The sequence below is a fragment of the Gymnoscopelus braueri genome (assembly GCF_963280865.1).
Source record: "Gymnoscopelus braueri genome assembly, chromosome: 14".
NCBI lineage: Eukaryota > Metazoa > Chordata > Actinopteri > Myctophiformes > Myctophidae > Gymnoscopelus > Gymnoscopelus braueri.
Window position 1 is genome coordinate 17,015,083 of NC_137619.1, and position 12,182 is coordinate 17,027,264.

The 12,182-nt window shown below is 39.9% G+C and overlaps 1 protein-coding gene across 1 annotated transcript; it reads right to left on the bottom strand.

Annotated features, from left to right (window-relative positions):
• Positions 1-1,103: 1,103 nt before the first annotated feature.
• On the bottom strand, positions 1,104-7,966 carry ccnj (cyclin J). The gene is made up of 6 exons (XM_080449389.1): positions 7,820-7,966; positions 7,050-7,129; positions 6,128-6,338; positions 5,669-5,968; positions 5,097-5,256; positions 1,104-4,834 (listed from the first exon to the last, which is right to left on the bottom strand). Exons 2-6 carry the CDS (start codon positions 7,116-7,118, stop codon positions 4,480-4,482), a joined length of 1,095 nt encoding a protein of 364 aa, XP_080305515.1. The 5' UTR covers positions 7,119-7,129; positions 7,820-7,966; the 3' UTR covers positions 1,104-4,479.
• Between the last annotated feature and the right edge of the window lie 4,216 nt (positions 7,967-12,182).

Here is a 12,182-nt window from a genome sequence, read left to right on the forward strand (position 1 = left end):
CCTGATAAACTTGTGAATGACTAAACACACCACAACCCCACAGTCCATTTGTTTTCATCTTTATATAACCCAGGAGAAGTTGGCAACATGGGTTTATTCATTTCTTTGCTTTCCCCCTCCGATGTTGGGGAGAGCAGGCACATGTGTGTGGATCATCTTAGAGGTACACAAATAATTTATCACAAATCACAATAAATACTTTTTTTTTCATAATAGAAACCAACTAAAATTTGTCTGGTGCTCAGATGGTAGAATGTGTGAACACATATTGAACAGGGACAAGATAAAAATCTATCATAATTCATTTTCTTTCAAACCCTTTATTTATTAATTGTAATCTCTGTGTGATGTTGTAGTTTATGGGGAACACTAATCTGGCTTTTCTTGTCTTGGGATTTTTTTTCATGGTTCACTTTTCATGAGGTTATGTTTGTAGACCTCTTTTAAACCCAAGAGCACAATGCATTAAAATGATTAAAGAACAGACTGATTTAATCACATTCTTGAGTAAAAATTGTGAAAATGCCTATTTTACAGAGACAACATGCATTCTTAGCCTACAAGAAAATAGATACTTCTTGTGGAACTATTAAACCCTAGAAATGGGAAGCACCATCAAAAGAGTGACATGTACTGCCCTCTACAGACTATGTACTGCTTTGTTAAAGGGCAAAATATCTGTTCACCAGTGGCAGTCCTTCACATTATATTGTATTACATATATTTCTGCTGTCGGGCAGAAACCAGCCATGACCAAAATATAAACTATTCAGGAAATAAATGTTTTTAGAACACAATTCTGCCTCATCAAAGTTGGTATGGCGACATACATACATTGAATGTGTCCTTATATTATCATCACTTCACCCAAATACAGCTCAAGTGGAGTTAGGAGGTTTTTGACCATTACTGTGGAGATTTCCATCCGACTTCGTCATCCTAATCAATGATGTAAAAAATAAATCTCCAAAGTTGGAGTTAGGTGGTTTGACCGACAGTTTGAGGATCTAAAGGAGTTGAAAGGTTTAGTCAGCGCTTTTTAAATACTTTTCATTGGTTCAATATTTGTAAAACACACACACACACACACACAACATAATAAAGGGTGTTCAATAGCACTGATTTATTTAAAAGAAAAATGAAAATGTTGAAAAATGGAGATAGTTGGATAGCGACAATATACGAGTTGTATTCGTAAAAAGAAAAACAGATGCATTTTTCAAATGATGAATTACCCCAAAGTATGCTCTTTTAAACATCTTTGAAAGACACTAAGTTATATAATTCAGATGATTAGGTCAATATCCACCAGTCAAAAGCTTTTTCCAGTCATTGACTTTCCTATGTCAGATATGGTATCCTCAAAGTTCTCATCTTATGTTTTTTAGTCTGACTCATCTGCAGTGGTAGCAAACATACTCAGAATCCTTTTAGAATTATCTATCGCCAACTCACATGGAACTCTTAAATGAGGTATATTTCCAATATGTCATATGGGACATGAGTTATGTCTCCTCAGAGTTGAGTTTAAGCGCATGATGCTCAGTAAGGTTCTCAAGGAGACACAGGAAATTTGAGTTTGTCATACAGATTGTCCGTTATCAACTTTACAGGAAACAGCTGCATAGGAAGATATGAAACTTTCTGGAAAGACAATGAGCTCTAGAATATATGTTTTTTGGTATGTAATTGGGAGACAATATATTTATTTTCTTTCTACAATCTACTCTATTTCAGAATGAAAATCGTTGTTCAAAGTTTGAGAGGAAAAGGTCATCTGTCCAAATGACATTTTCCACAGGAAGTCATAGTATATATGTACAGTACATGGTCTTTAATTGGCAACATGATCTCAAGCAACCTTGGAAGGTCAAATTCAAGGTCACTACCTAAGAGGAAAGGAGTTTGTTCCGTTTAACCACTTTCAAAAATAGACACGCTCTCAACACATCACATTGCAACGCATTGTGTGCATGTAGATCCATTTTCTAGAATATCTGAAAATCTTTTTAATGTTTTAACATTTCTTAAGAATTTTCACGATCTTCCTATCCACGACTTACCAGGGGAAAAAAAACATGAGATCACCAGAACAGAGGATGCTCTGGCAGTCTACATCATCTCTAGCCTGATATGAAAGAGCATGGCCATTCATGGTCGAGCAACCATATATTTATGAGAGGGACCGTCACTGACGGTGAGTTGGAGAACTAGTTGTAACAGAGACAGATGCATTGTAAAAAATTATTAAACATTTAAAAACATAACTAGACTGTCTTTATCACCTCACATGAATTACCTTATTCTCTGCTAGATTCAGATCTTAGTTGGAAAACTGCCATATGGCATGTCATCAGTGTTCAACTGTTGAACACTTCTCCATTCATGTTAAAAAAAAATACTATTGAACACAAGTCGCACTCAGAATAGGCAAGCAATACCATAATGCTGCCGGCGCGGTGTTCACACTTGCTTTCCGCAAAGACTTTGCCTGCAATGTTATAGGTCGGTCCCAAGCCAAAACAAGACTGCCGCCACTCAAAATTTGGTGCACGTTTACACATGACACCAAAATCAAATATGCTGAGTTGCCGACACATTGCCTGCAAATCTAGTATATCTGAACTGGGCTTTAGATGTCACTGTTGTACGTATTATGGCTAATGGTTTCAGCCTCGTTGGGCTACGTCATCTCTTCCCCCAGTCACATCCTGTCCATGTGGCTCTTCCTAGCCATTGTGGTCAAACATCAGCATGGGCTCTTTTATGTTCTAGCTGCACTGGAGAACTAAAACACCGCAGATTTATACTCTACACGGTATAACACAACAGTGTCACTCACCAAAAAACAGATTTACAAGCTACTTAAAATGTAGCTAGCTAGCTACTAGTTACTCCTGAAAATTCTAAACTGAGCAACACTAAAAGCTTTAAAAAAATAAGTAGCTAGCTACACCACAAATTGCTTAGTAAAAGTAACTAGTGAGCTACTTTGTACTTTGCACCTGATGTGACTTAGATAAAACCTACATGGAGAATTCTCTCTTGTACTATCTTACATTGATGTGCCACTGAAAATGTAGCCTTTGTAGCGTTTGTTAAGCTACATGGTGAAAAGAAATAGCTCTACATCATATAATGAAAGTAGATTGTATCGCATGACGATACTGTCATGCGATGGAGCATAAATTAAGTTGGAAAACAACCCTAATTTAAGGCTGGTCACTGCACATCTGTTGGTCTCTCACAGCAGAGAAAGAATGTCGAGTCAAATGGAATGTTGACTTCAACACCCAGCTGTTTAGCACGGCTACAGCAACGATGCATACACTAGACAAAGGTTTGTGTACAACAGCATTGCGAGGTACATTTAATCTCACAAATGAGTTTGTAAGCAATAAACTTTGGACTGTTTATCTTGGTACAATCAACATGTAGGATTTTACTTAAAAAGTACCATCATATAAGTGCACAGAACTCATTGATAAAGGTGTAACCATTTTCTCTTGCCAAATAAACTGTGAAACCTACAACACTAAATAATAAAATACAAATAATAGTCCTAAAAAAAGCAAAGTGTTTGAGGTACACCTAACAACCGTGCTCACTTATCTAAAGTGTCCACCACGTCTTCACATAAATGCTACATGTTTCACCATCATCCATAAACTGGTTACAGGAAACAAGGAAATATACATTCAATAAGTCTGAGGTAGTTCGTCATAAATAAATGCAGGACTACCTTTGGCCTGTAGCACAGGTAAATTATCCAGTAACATTAGTGGTTCTAGTGGTACAAAAGCCTACCATCCACCCACTTTACAATACTCACATCTGGTAAATAACTCAATCATTCAATCAGCTTTTGAAAGAAAAAAAAGAAAAGACAAAAAAAAAGAAGCTCTTTGCAGGTTGTCAACAGAATTACACAACAGAGTGGTCATATTGCACATTGTGTAAACATTTGGGTCAAAGTGCTGTGCTAATCTCGGCTAGTCCCTTGGAAATTAAAAGCATGGCTTTTCATTCAATCTAATCCTGCACAGTCCTGCCTGCTCTGTCTGAGAGAAACAGATCACACCGAGCATTCCTCCTTTACAACACAAACTCTCCTGATCGTGGCGCAGGGGTACCTCCACTAACGTGGAAATTAGCGTTAAGATTCCTCCACAGTGCCTCCAGCTTAGCTGGGAGCTCCAACGCCAGCCAAGGAGGCTATCTGTCGCTGCACTAGCGACTCTACCGGGAGCGGAGCAGGGAGGGATAGTGTGTACCTCCGTGTGCATTACAACCTCCCGGTGAAACTCCTCACTGTCAGGTGACTCCATGTGTATTGGAGGAAACGGGGTCGTCTACTCTACACCGTCCCCAAGGCCAACAAATAGTGGTTGGCCGTGACAGGGATTATATACATGGGGTGAATTGGCAACAACTGAACTAGGGAGACAAAAAAAGAAAATAAACTCTCCTGAGGACACCTCAGCGGTCAAAGCAGGGTGCAGCACATGCATAGTGCATGCTAACTTGGTAGGCCCGGTTTTGAGCATTAGCCTTTGGGTCTAGAGTGGCTGAGATGGTCTGAGTATGGCTATGCTGGGGACCATTACTGGCAGCAGAGTGGTTGAGGTAGGAGGTAGACCTGTGGCCGGGGCCGGGGCCTATAATGGACTGCAGAGTCTGCTGGGGATACTGCATGGTTGGCCGGTGTATGTATTGGGCCACACTGGCAGCCGTCTGGCCTGAGCTGTGGTACACCGTCTGGCCCTGCTGCTGCTGTTGACTAGTCTTCTGGCACTTCAGTTTATTGGCCTCCTTGACATCACTGTCATGTGCACTGAAAGAAAGAGAGAAACGGCTGCACTGTTAATCATTTAAAAGACTGCAGTGAAAATATAGCAGGCATCTTTAGCCTATATTCCATACAAGTGTTGCATCATCTCCTTGCATCGTATCATTAACATTCTATTGCCAGTGTCATCCTGCATCAATATCATTAAGATAAATTCCTCTACATTTATTGTACTGCGTTTATTGACCAATTCAATCAAAAGCCTTTAAACAATGATGTGTCATCCAGGCCATGGACAGGCACTCACATGAGTAGTTTTTCAGCGCAGGGGACCAGGTTCTCCCATGTGTAGCCAGACAGGCACTGCAGGCGGGGGGGCCATGCCGTAGACAGGTGTAGGATGAGGCGGGAGGCGGACACACAAGCAGCAGCCACCAGCGATGGAGCAAAACACAAGAACACATGATCTGAAAAAAAAAAAAAAAAAACAGCCTGTCACCACCTGCAGCAGATCAGCAGTCGTTGTCGGACTTCTCTAAACCTAATTAGATATCACTTACAGCAGAGAACCACCCTCCTTAAAAAGGGATAGTTCACCCCAAAAAATAACATATTTTTTCTATAAACACAAGACGCATTCCTAATCCTAAGCCAATAATTTGATGACCAGTGGACTCTTTGAGTCTTTTTTTGCGAGAATTTTTTTTTTAATTTTGGGGGTGAACTATTCCTTTATAATACTATAAATGCCATCTGAGGTATGGTTTATGAATTGGATGGGGAGCCATAAGTGGGATGTGGTCAGAGAAAATATTATATCGTTTGATAGATTGGTTTGATATAAACATTACAAATCATACACGCAAAAATGCAGCTTGCCTTGCAAGGAAACCTCCAGGAAGTAATCGGCATACTTGGCCATATAAAGCTTCGTCTTCTCCAGACAGGTCATGGGCAAGCCGTCATGGAGGTCACCGTCGTGGACAGCGATGGACAGGTAGTACTCAATGAAATGAGCCGCCGTGGGAAGGCAAAGGTTCCATTGGAAGGTTTCCAGCAGGAGCAGCTCGGTGTGTAACAAGCCCTGCTTGGTCAGCACCAGGTTCATGGAGCTCATGCAGCCCAAACTGTTCAGCGTCTCCAGCTTGGGCACCCGGTCCTCTCTCTCCTCAAATTTACCTACATTAAGGAGGGAAATTACATTGTGCCATTTACAAAGCATTACATGAAACCACAGGCGATACCGTGGCCTATATATGATTATGAAAATGATATTTTTTCGGACAATGCATTGGCATAACCCATTAATGGGTTAAATTCAGTCAGTTGTATACTTACTGGCCAAGAGAAGACAGGAGAGCGAGACCATGTGAAGTTGTTGCACGGTGATATCGTACCGGTCCATGAAAAGGTCGAGCAAGTAGACGGCCAGGTGTCTGGCTGCGGGGCACAGCTGGAAGCGGTTGCTGACGATGGCTATCAGGTCCGCAAAGTACCGTCTGAAGTTGAGCTGAGGGGATTGCCCTTTGAAGGAAGGCAACTTCAGCTCCTGGTGATTACACGGTGTGGGGATAACCGGTTTTCATTGATTGATTGAATACTTCAATAGCCATTATTAAAAATGTAAACGGCATGTGGCACAGTCAGACATTAAGGCTAAAAAGATAACACAAAAAAATGTTTCCATTGTGGTCCTATGTATTCAATTCATCAACATAGCATAAAAATAACAATACATGGAAAAGGAAAAACGGCAGCAGTGAATGACACCTCCTTTCTATGGGAAATGCATCTCCCCTAGTGGTCTCCTGATAGATGATTTTTCAGGCCAGTTTTTAAAGAAACTAGTGATTTACATGTTTTAAAGGATGGTGTCAGGGCATTCCAAATGTTTGGCAGTCAAAATGTCACTCATTTCTGTCTTATCTTCTGGCACCGCTTCCGTCTTGTCACTCTTGTGTCTCAAGAGGTGGAATGTGGACAGTTCAGAAACCTGCCTACTGATGATATCATCATGGGGGTTCCAAGCTAATGGGAACTACAGCCTCTCGCTTCCTGGAAAGACTACTTAAATATAAGCCCTTGTTCTTGCATCAATAACAAATTTAAAGTTTGAAATCTTAAGTGTCCACAGTCCACCTCTGAGATACAGGTAGAGTAGACAGAAATGGTGACATCTTGTAATGAGGACCAATTATGAAGATGAGGTTGAAAATGGGTGACGTGCTCCATTAAGTTTACCACACAGTTGATATCTTACTTTGTAGCGCAGGGCTTGGTATATATCTACAGCAAGCTGTCCCTTCCACCACTGGTCCTCAAGCTCCATGCTATGGAAACCTTTGGAATTGGAGGGAGGGGGGAAGCATGAACAGGAGTGGTGGAAGAAGAAGTACTCAGATATGTTTTACTTATTTAACACCACAATATAAAAACACTGTTACAAGTAAAAGGCCTGTGTTCAAAATCTTACTTGAGTAAAAGTGCAAAGGTATTGGCATCAAAATATATTTAAAAGTACTAAAATGTTTGAAAATAGCAGATCTACAAGCTCACAACGCGTCACATCAGCCTATGTATAAAATAAGGCTGAAGTGGTAAATGTATGTTATTATATAATGTACAGCTGCAAAGTAAGTAACTAAAGTTTTTAAATAATTGTAGTGGAGTAAAAGTACAATATTTGCCTCTGAGATGTAGTAGAGTAGAAGTAAATGTATTGAAAATTGGGAATACTTAAGTAAAGTAAAAAGTACCTCAAAATTGTACCCGAGTAAATGTACTTAGTTACTTTCCACCACTGTTTGGAGGGGGGATGCTGAGCATGAACAGAAATCAATCGTGTATTCTCATTACAAATGACCGCAGTCACTCTTGCCAACTGAACTAACGTACAGAAAACAACAATTCTTACTAAACAGCACCCAGTGTAGTTTTGACACCATACGTTCAATTGTCATCAATGAATCTGTCTGTCAACTATTAAGACTGTATAAAAAGAATAACAAACGCTCAAACTTATGGACTCACCCCCGGTTCGCACATGTACCGTGAAGATGGTCTTACTTAAACTGTGGCCCTATTAGAGTTAAATGTGTGCCTAGCCTAGGGAAACATTGTTTCATTCATGGTTGTGTAGCTAGCCAAGGCTACTCCGGTTAGCACGAGTTCAACAAACAACCACTGACTGCCGCACCTCCTCAAAGAATAGAGGAGCACAGGACTGCTGCCAATTAAAAGTCAGCTTACAAACCACAGCCAGCCAATCAAAGAACAGAAGAGCACACAGGACTGCTGCCAATTAAAAGTCAGTTTACAAACCACAGCCAGCCAGCCAAAGAAAAGCTGCCAATTAGAAGTCAGCTTACAGACCAGAACTACCCAATCACCTGAGGGGATTCATTCAGCACAGAGTAGGTCATGTTTTGACAAGAACTTTTATCCAGTGATGGAAAAAGTACTCACATGTTTTACTTAAGTAAAAGTATCAAAACCTTATTGTAGAAATAGTCTGTTACAAGTGCAAGTTTGGTATAAAAATATTACTTATTACTGTAAAAGTACAAAAAAATTGTATCAAAATGTACTTTAAAGTACCAAAAGTAGAAAGCACTCATTATGCACTCAATCATACAGAATGTCCCATTTCACAAGTTTTCAAATGTATAAAAATCTTTTGTAAATAGCAGATCTACAAGCTCATCACGACGCATTGTGAGCTTGTAGATTGGCTATTTTCAAATGGCCGAAATGTACATAGGGCTGAAGATTAATGTATGTTTTGTTATAATAATCAAAATCTACAAAGTAACTAGTAACTAAAGTTTCAAATAATTGTAGTGGAGTAAAATTACAATATTTGCCTCTGAGATGTAGTGGAGTAGAAGTAAAAGTACTGGAAATTGGAAATACTCCAGTAAAGTAAAAAAAACTCAAAGTTGTACTCAAGTACAGTACTTGAGTAAATGTACTTTAGTTTACACCACTCTCAACATCACTACTCCACACATGAACAGAACAAAGTCATTAAAAGCTAATTTCTCCATTTATTTGCGGATCACCTGTTAATTTGTGTCAGATACAAATTGTCTGCAATATAAAAATCAGCCCAAATAGTCCACAACTCAATAAATATATAAATGGCTATTAAAATGTGCTTTTAATTAAATGTTTTAGCTTATAATTAGTCATATATTATGTACCTTTTGAAGAAGCATAAATAAGTAGGATTGTTTCCCAAACTGGGGGTCCGGGCCCTCCAATAATCACAGGGGATTGTGGGGCGGCTGGGGCCTTGTCTGTTTGGAGATAGTCCAACATTTTAAACATGTTGTACAAAACCATAGCTTGTTTTCATGTCTGTCTGTATGTTCTCGATGTGATATCAGTTAAAAAAAATGTGTTAGGGAATTTACTATGCGTTGATATGCAAGATTGATATTGTACACTGTATGTATTTGAGTAAATACACACATATGTTTTATTGGTCAGAAGAGATTGCTTCATCACGGTCTTGCTTGAAATGCTATATTAAGATTAATGCAACATGATGACAAATATGATATCTAGTAGGGTCACAATGACCAGCCAATGACACTGTGTCTAAAGGTCTGTGATTCAAATAGAGATGAGAGGACAGACTGTATTAGGACTGCAACATGAATTCTGATGATGGAGGCAGGATGCTCATATTGAAACACTTTGTGAGTGGTAGGTAAGACAATATTTGAGTCTCTCTGCGTGATAGGGATGGTATACTTGGGGTGCCTTGCTCCTCGAGAGATTCCACCACACTTGTCATAAAGAAAACTTTGTTGTTTTTGTTTTTCTTCATAAATAGCTAAAATAGCAGATCTACAAGCTCCGTGTTTTGAGCTTAATGATTGGATATTTTTGCTATTCATCATCATGGGAAGTATATAGGGCCTCTTAAGTGGTCAACATGCCTAAAACAAGTGCATGCGTGTGTGTGCACACATGCACGTGTGGAGGGTCTCAGCTTTTGTCAGATGTAGAAGGGTGTGGGGGGTACCAAGGTAGATAGATATTATTCTATTCTATTCTATTATAAAATGTATTTATTTGTTCCAACTTCCAAAAACATTGACATAATTTATAATGCAAAAAAGAGTATTGTCATGATAGTGAGAAGCCATGAGGACAAGAAATTGGCCTTCCCAGCCTTTCACCTATGTGACAGTCGTCTATCTGTGTGCCAGGAAATCAAGTACCGTGGCCACATTTTTACTGACAATCTCCATGATGATAGAAATATCTCTAGGCAGTGCCGCATACTTTATGCCCAGGCTAATATGCTGCTTCGCAGGTTCAGTATGTGTTCAGGACTTCAGGTACTGTCAAGTGTGAACTTTTTAAAGCATTCTGCACTCCCATGTATACAGCTTTCTTGTGGTGCACATACTAAGGTAGCATACGGAGGCTTAAAGTGGCCTACAATGATGCCCTGAGGATACTACTTAAGGTCCCTAGTTGGCATAGTGCCAGTCACTTGTTTGTAACATGTGGAATCCACACTTGTGAGGCTCTCTTAAGGCACTCTATGAATGGATTCATGTCTCGCCTGGATGAGTCCCGGAACAGTATTATTGAGGATATAGTCAATCGCTGGGAAGAGCTGTCTCCGGTACTCGTCCAGGCTGCGTAAACACTGGAGAGTCAGCCTCTATGTATGATTTTATGTATTTTTTTTTATGTTTTGTTTTGTTATTTATTTGTTGTGTTGTGTGATATTTGTCTGGAATAAAGTTTGAATTGAATTGAATGTTTTTGGAATAAATGTTTGCCTGGGGGCACATAGTTAGTGGAAAACCTTCCTGTCTTTTTCTTCACCCTAGCTGCTGTCTTGCATAATAATATGCATAATATTCTTTGAAGCACCATGAGTTCAGCCAAGGACCTAATGAGCAGCAGTACAGTCAGAACATTTCTGCATGTCCTTGAAAATGGAACAGGGACACAACTGGATATATAAGTCATTCAATCATTCAATAAGTAGGCTGGTCAAGTCTGTCTATTATAGTTTCTAAATTGTTTCAGGAAAACAGAGAGGAAAGCTACATAGGCCTACAACCAACAGTCCCGACAATAATTGAAGTATTCTTTCAAAGAGGATATAGGTACTGTATAGCTAAACAGCAGGTGTCTCAAGTGAATTTGGAGCACAACAAGTGTGCTCCTTGGAGCACAGAACTCTGCCAGGCCGGGTTGCCTACTCAGGGCTGTGTCAGTTGTGGGGTGTAGCCATCAGGACATGAGGAAGCTGCGGGGGGAGTCAGTTTGTACAACAGATGGTGTAACATTATGCAGAAATGTCTCTCTTCTGCTAACTGCGTGTGTTTGTGTTTCCCTATGGAAAGTGCTTTTGGAGGTGCGCTCAAGAGGCCCCTCATGTGATTCCAATTTGGGGTTGATTGGATGTTGCGTTGAAGATATAATGATGTTTTTGTAAGAAATAGGCCCCGGCTCACCCACAATTTTGTGAATCTAATTACAGGCAAACGATATGGGAGTATGAAAACCTTGTTTGACAATTTTTTATTGTACGACCTACGGTTCAAGGGTATAGGCCAAAATGTGAAGCGAGTTGTTATAGCGCCACACCACCATGTGTGGTGTGGCGCTATAAAATTGTATTATATTTTATTTTATCAACCTCTAGTTGAGAAACAGCATGATGTATGATGACGCTGACGCATGATCAATGTTGTCAATTACTTGGAAGTCGGATGTCAAGAACTTCCACAGAAATGGGAGTTGGAATTTCAAGGGAAACTGTACCGGTTTACCTGGTTTAGTCATCATTAGTAGGAAATGTGCCCATATAAATCGCATGTGCTTGCTCATACATATGTTGCAATTAATCAGTTAACATGAGTTTAATATGGAAGGTTAAGAGAACAGAATAAGGGCAACCATGGGAAAGGAATGGATCAGTGGTTCTCAATCTTTTCTGAGCTCTGGACCACTAGCATATCTCAGTTAAATAATGACTGTTAAGGGCTTGATTTAATTCACCTCGAATTAACCACTGTTCCCAACACAACAGTGGTCCCCAGGTTGATTCTCAGTCAGGGTGGTGGTCCCTGGTTCATAATCAGTTGAAAACCCATGCTTTATGCCAATCAAACGCTTGGTTCATGATTTATGGCATTTCTTGCGAAACGGCCCCTCCAGCAAATAAGTCAATTGTAGTCAATTGGAAAGGAATCTGAAAAATCTGACAGATACATCTCGATCACGTGACTACAGAGATAATGTGCTAGGACGGATTAGCCATTGGGCCAGTGGGGACATGGCCCAGGGGCCCTTATGGGGGGAAGTGGGCCGCGGGGCCATCAACAATTTACTTGGCTGTAAAAATTAGTGTTTGAAT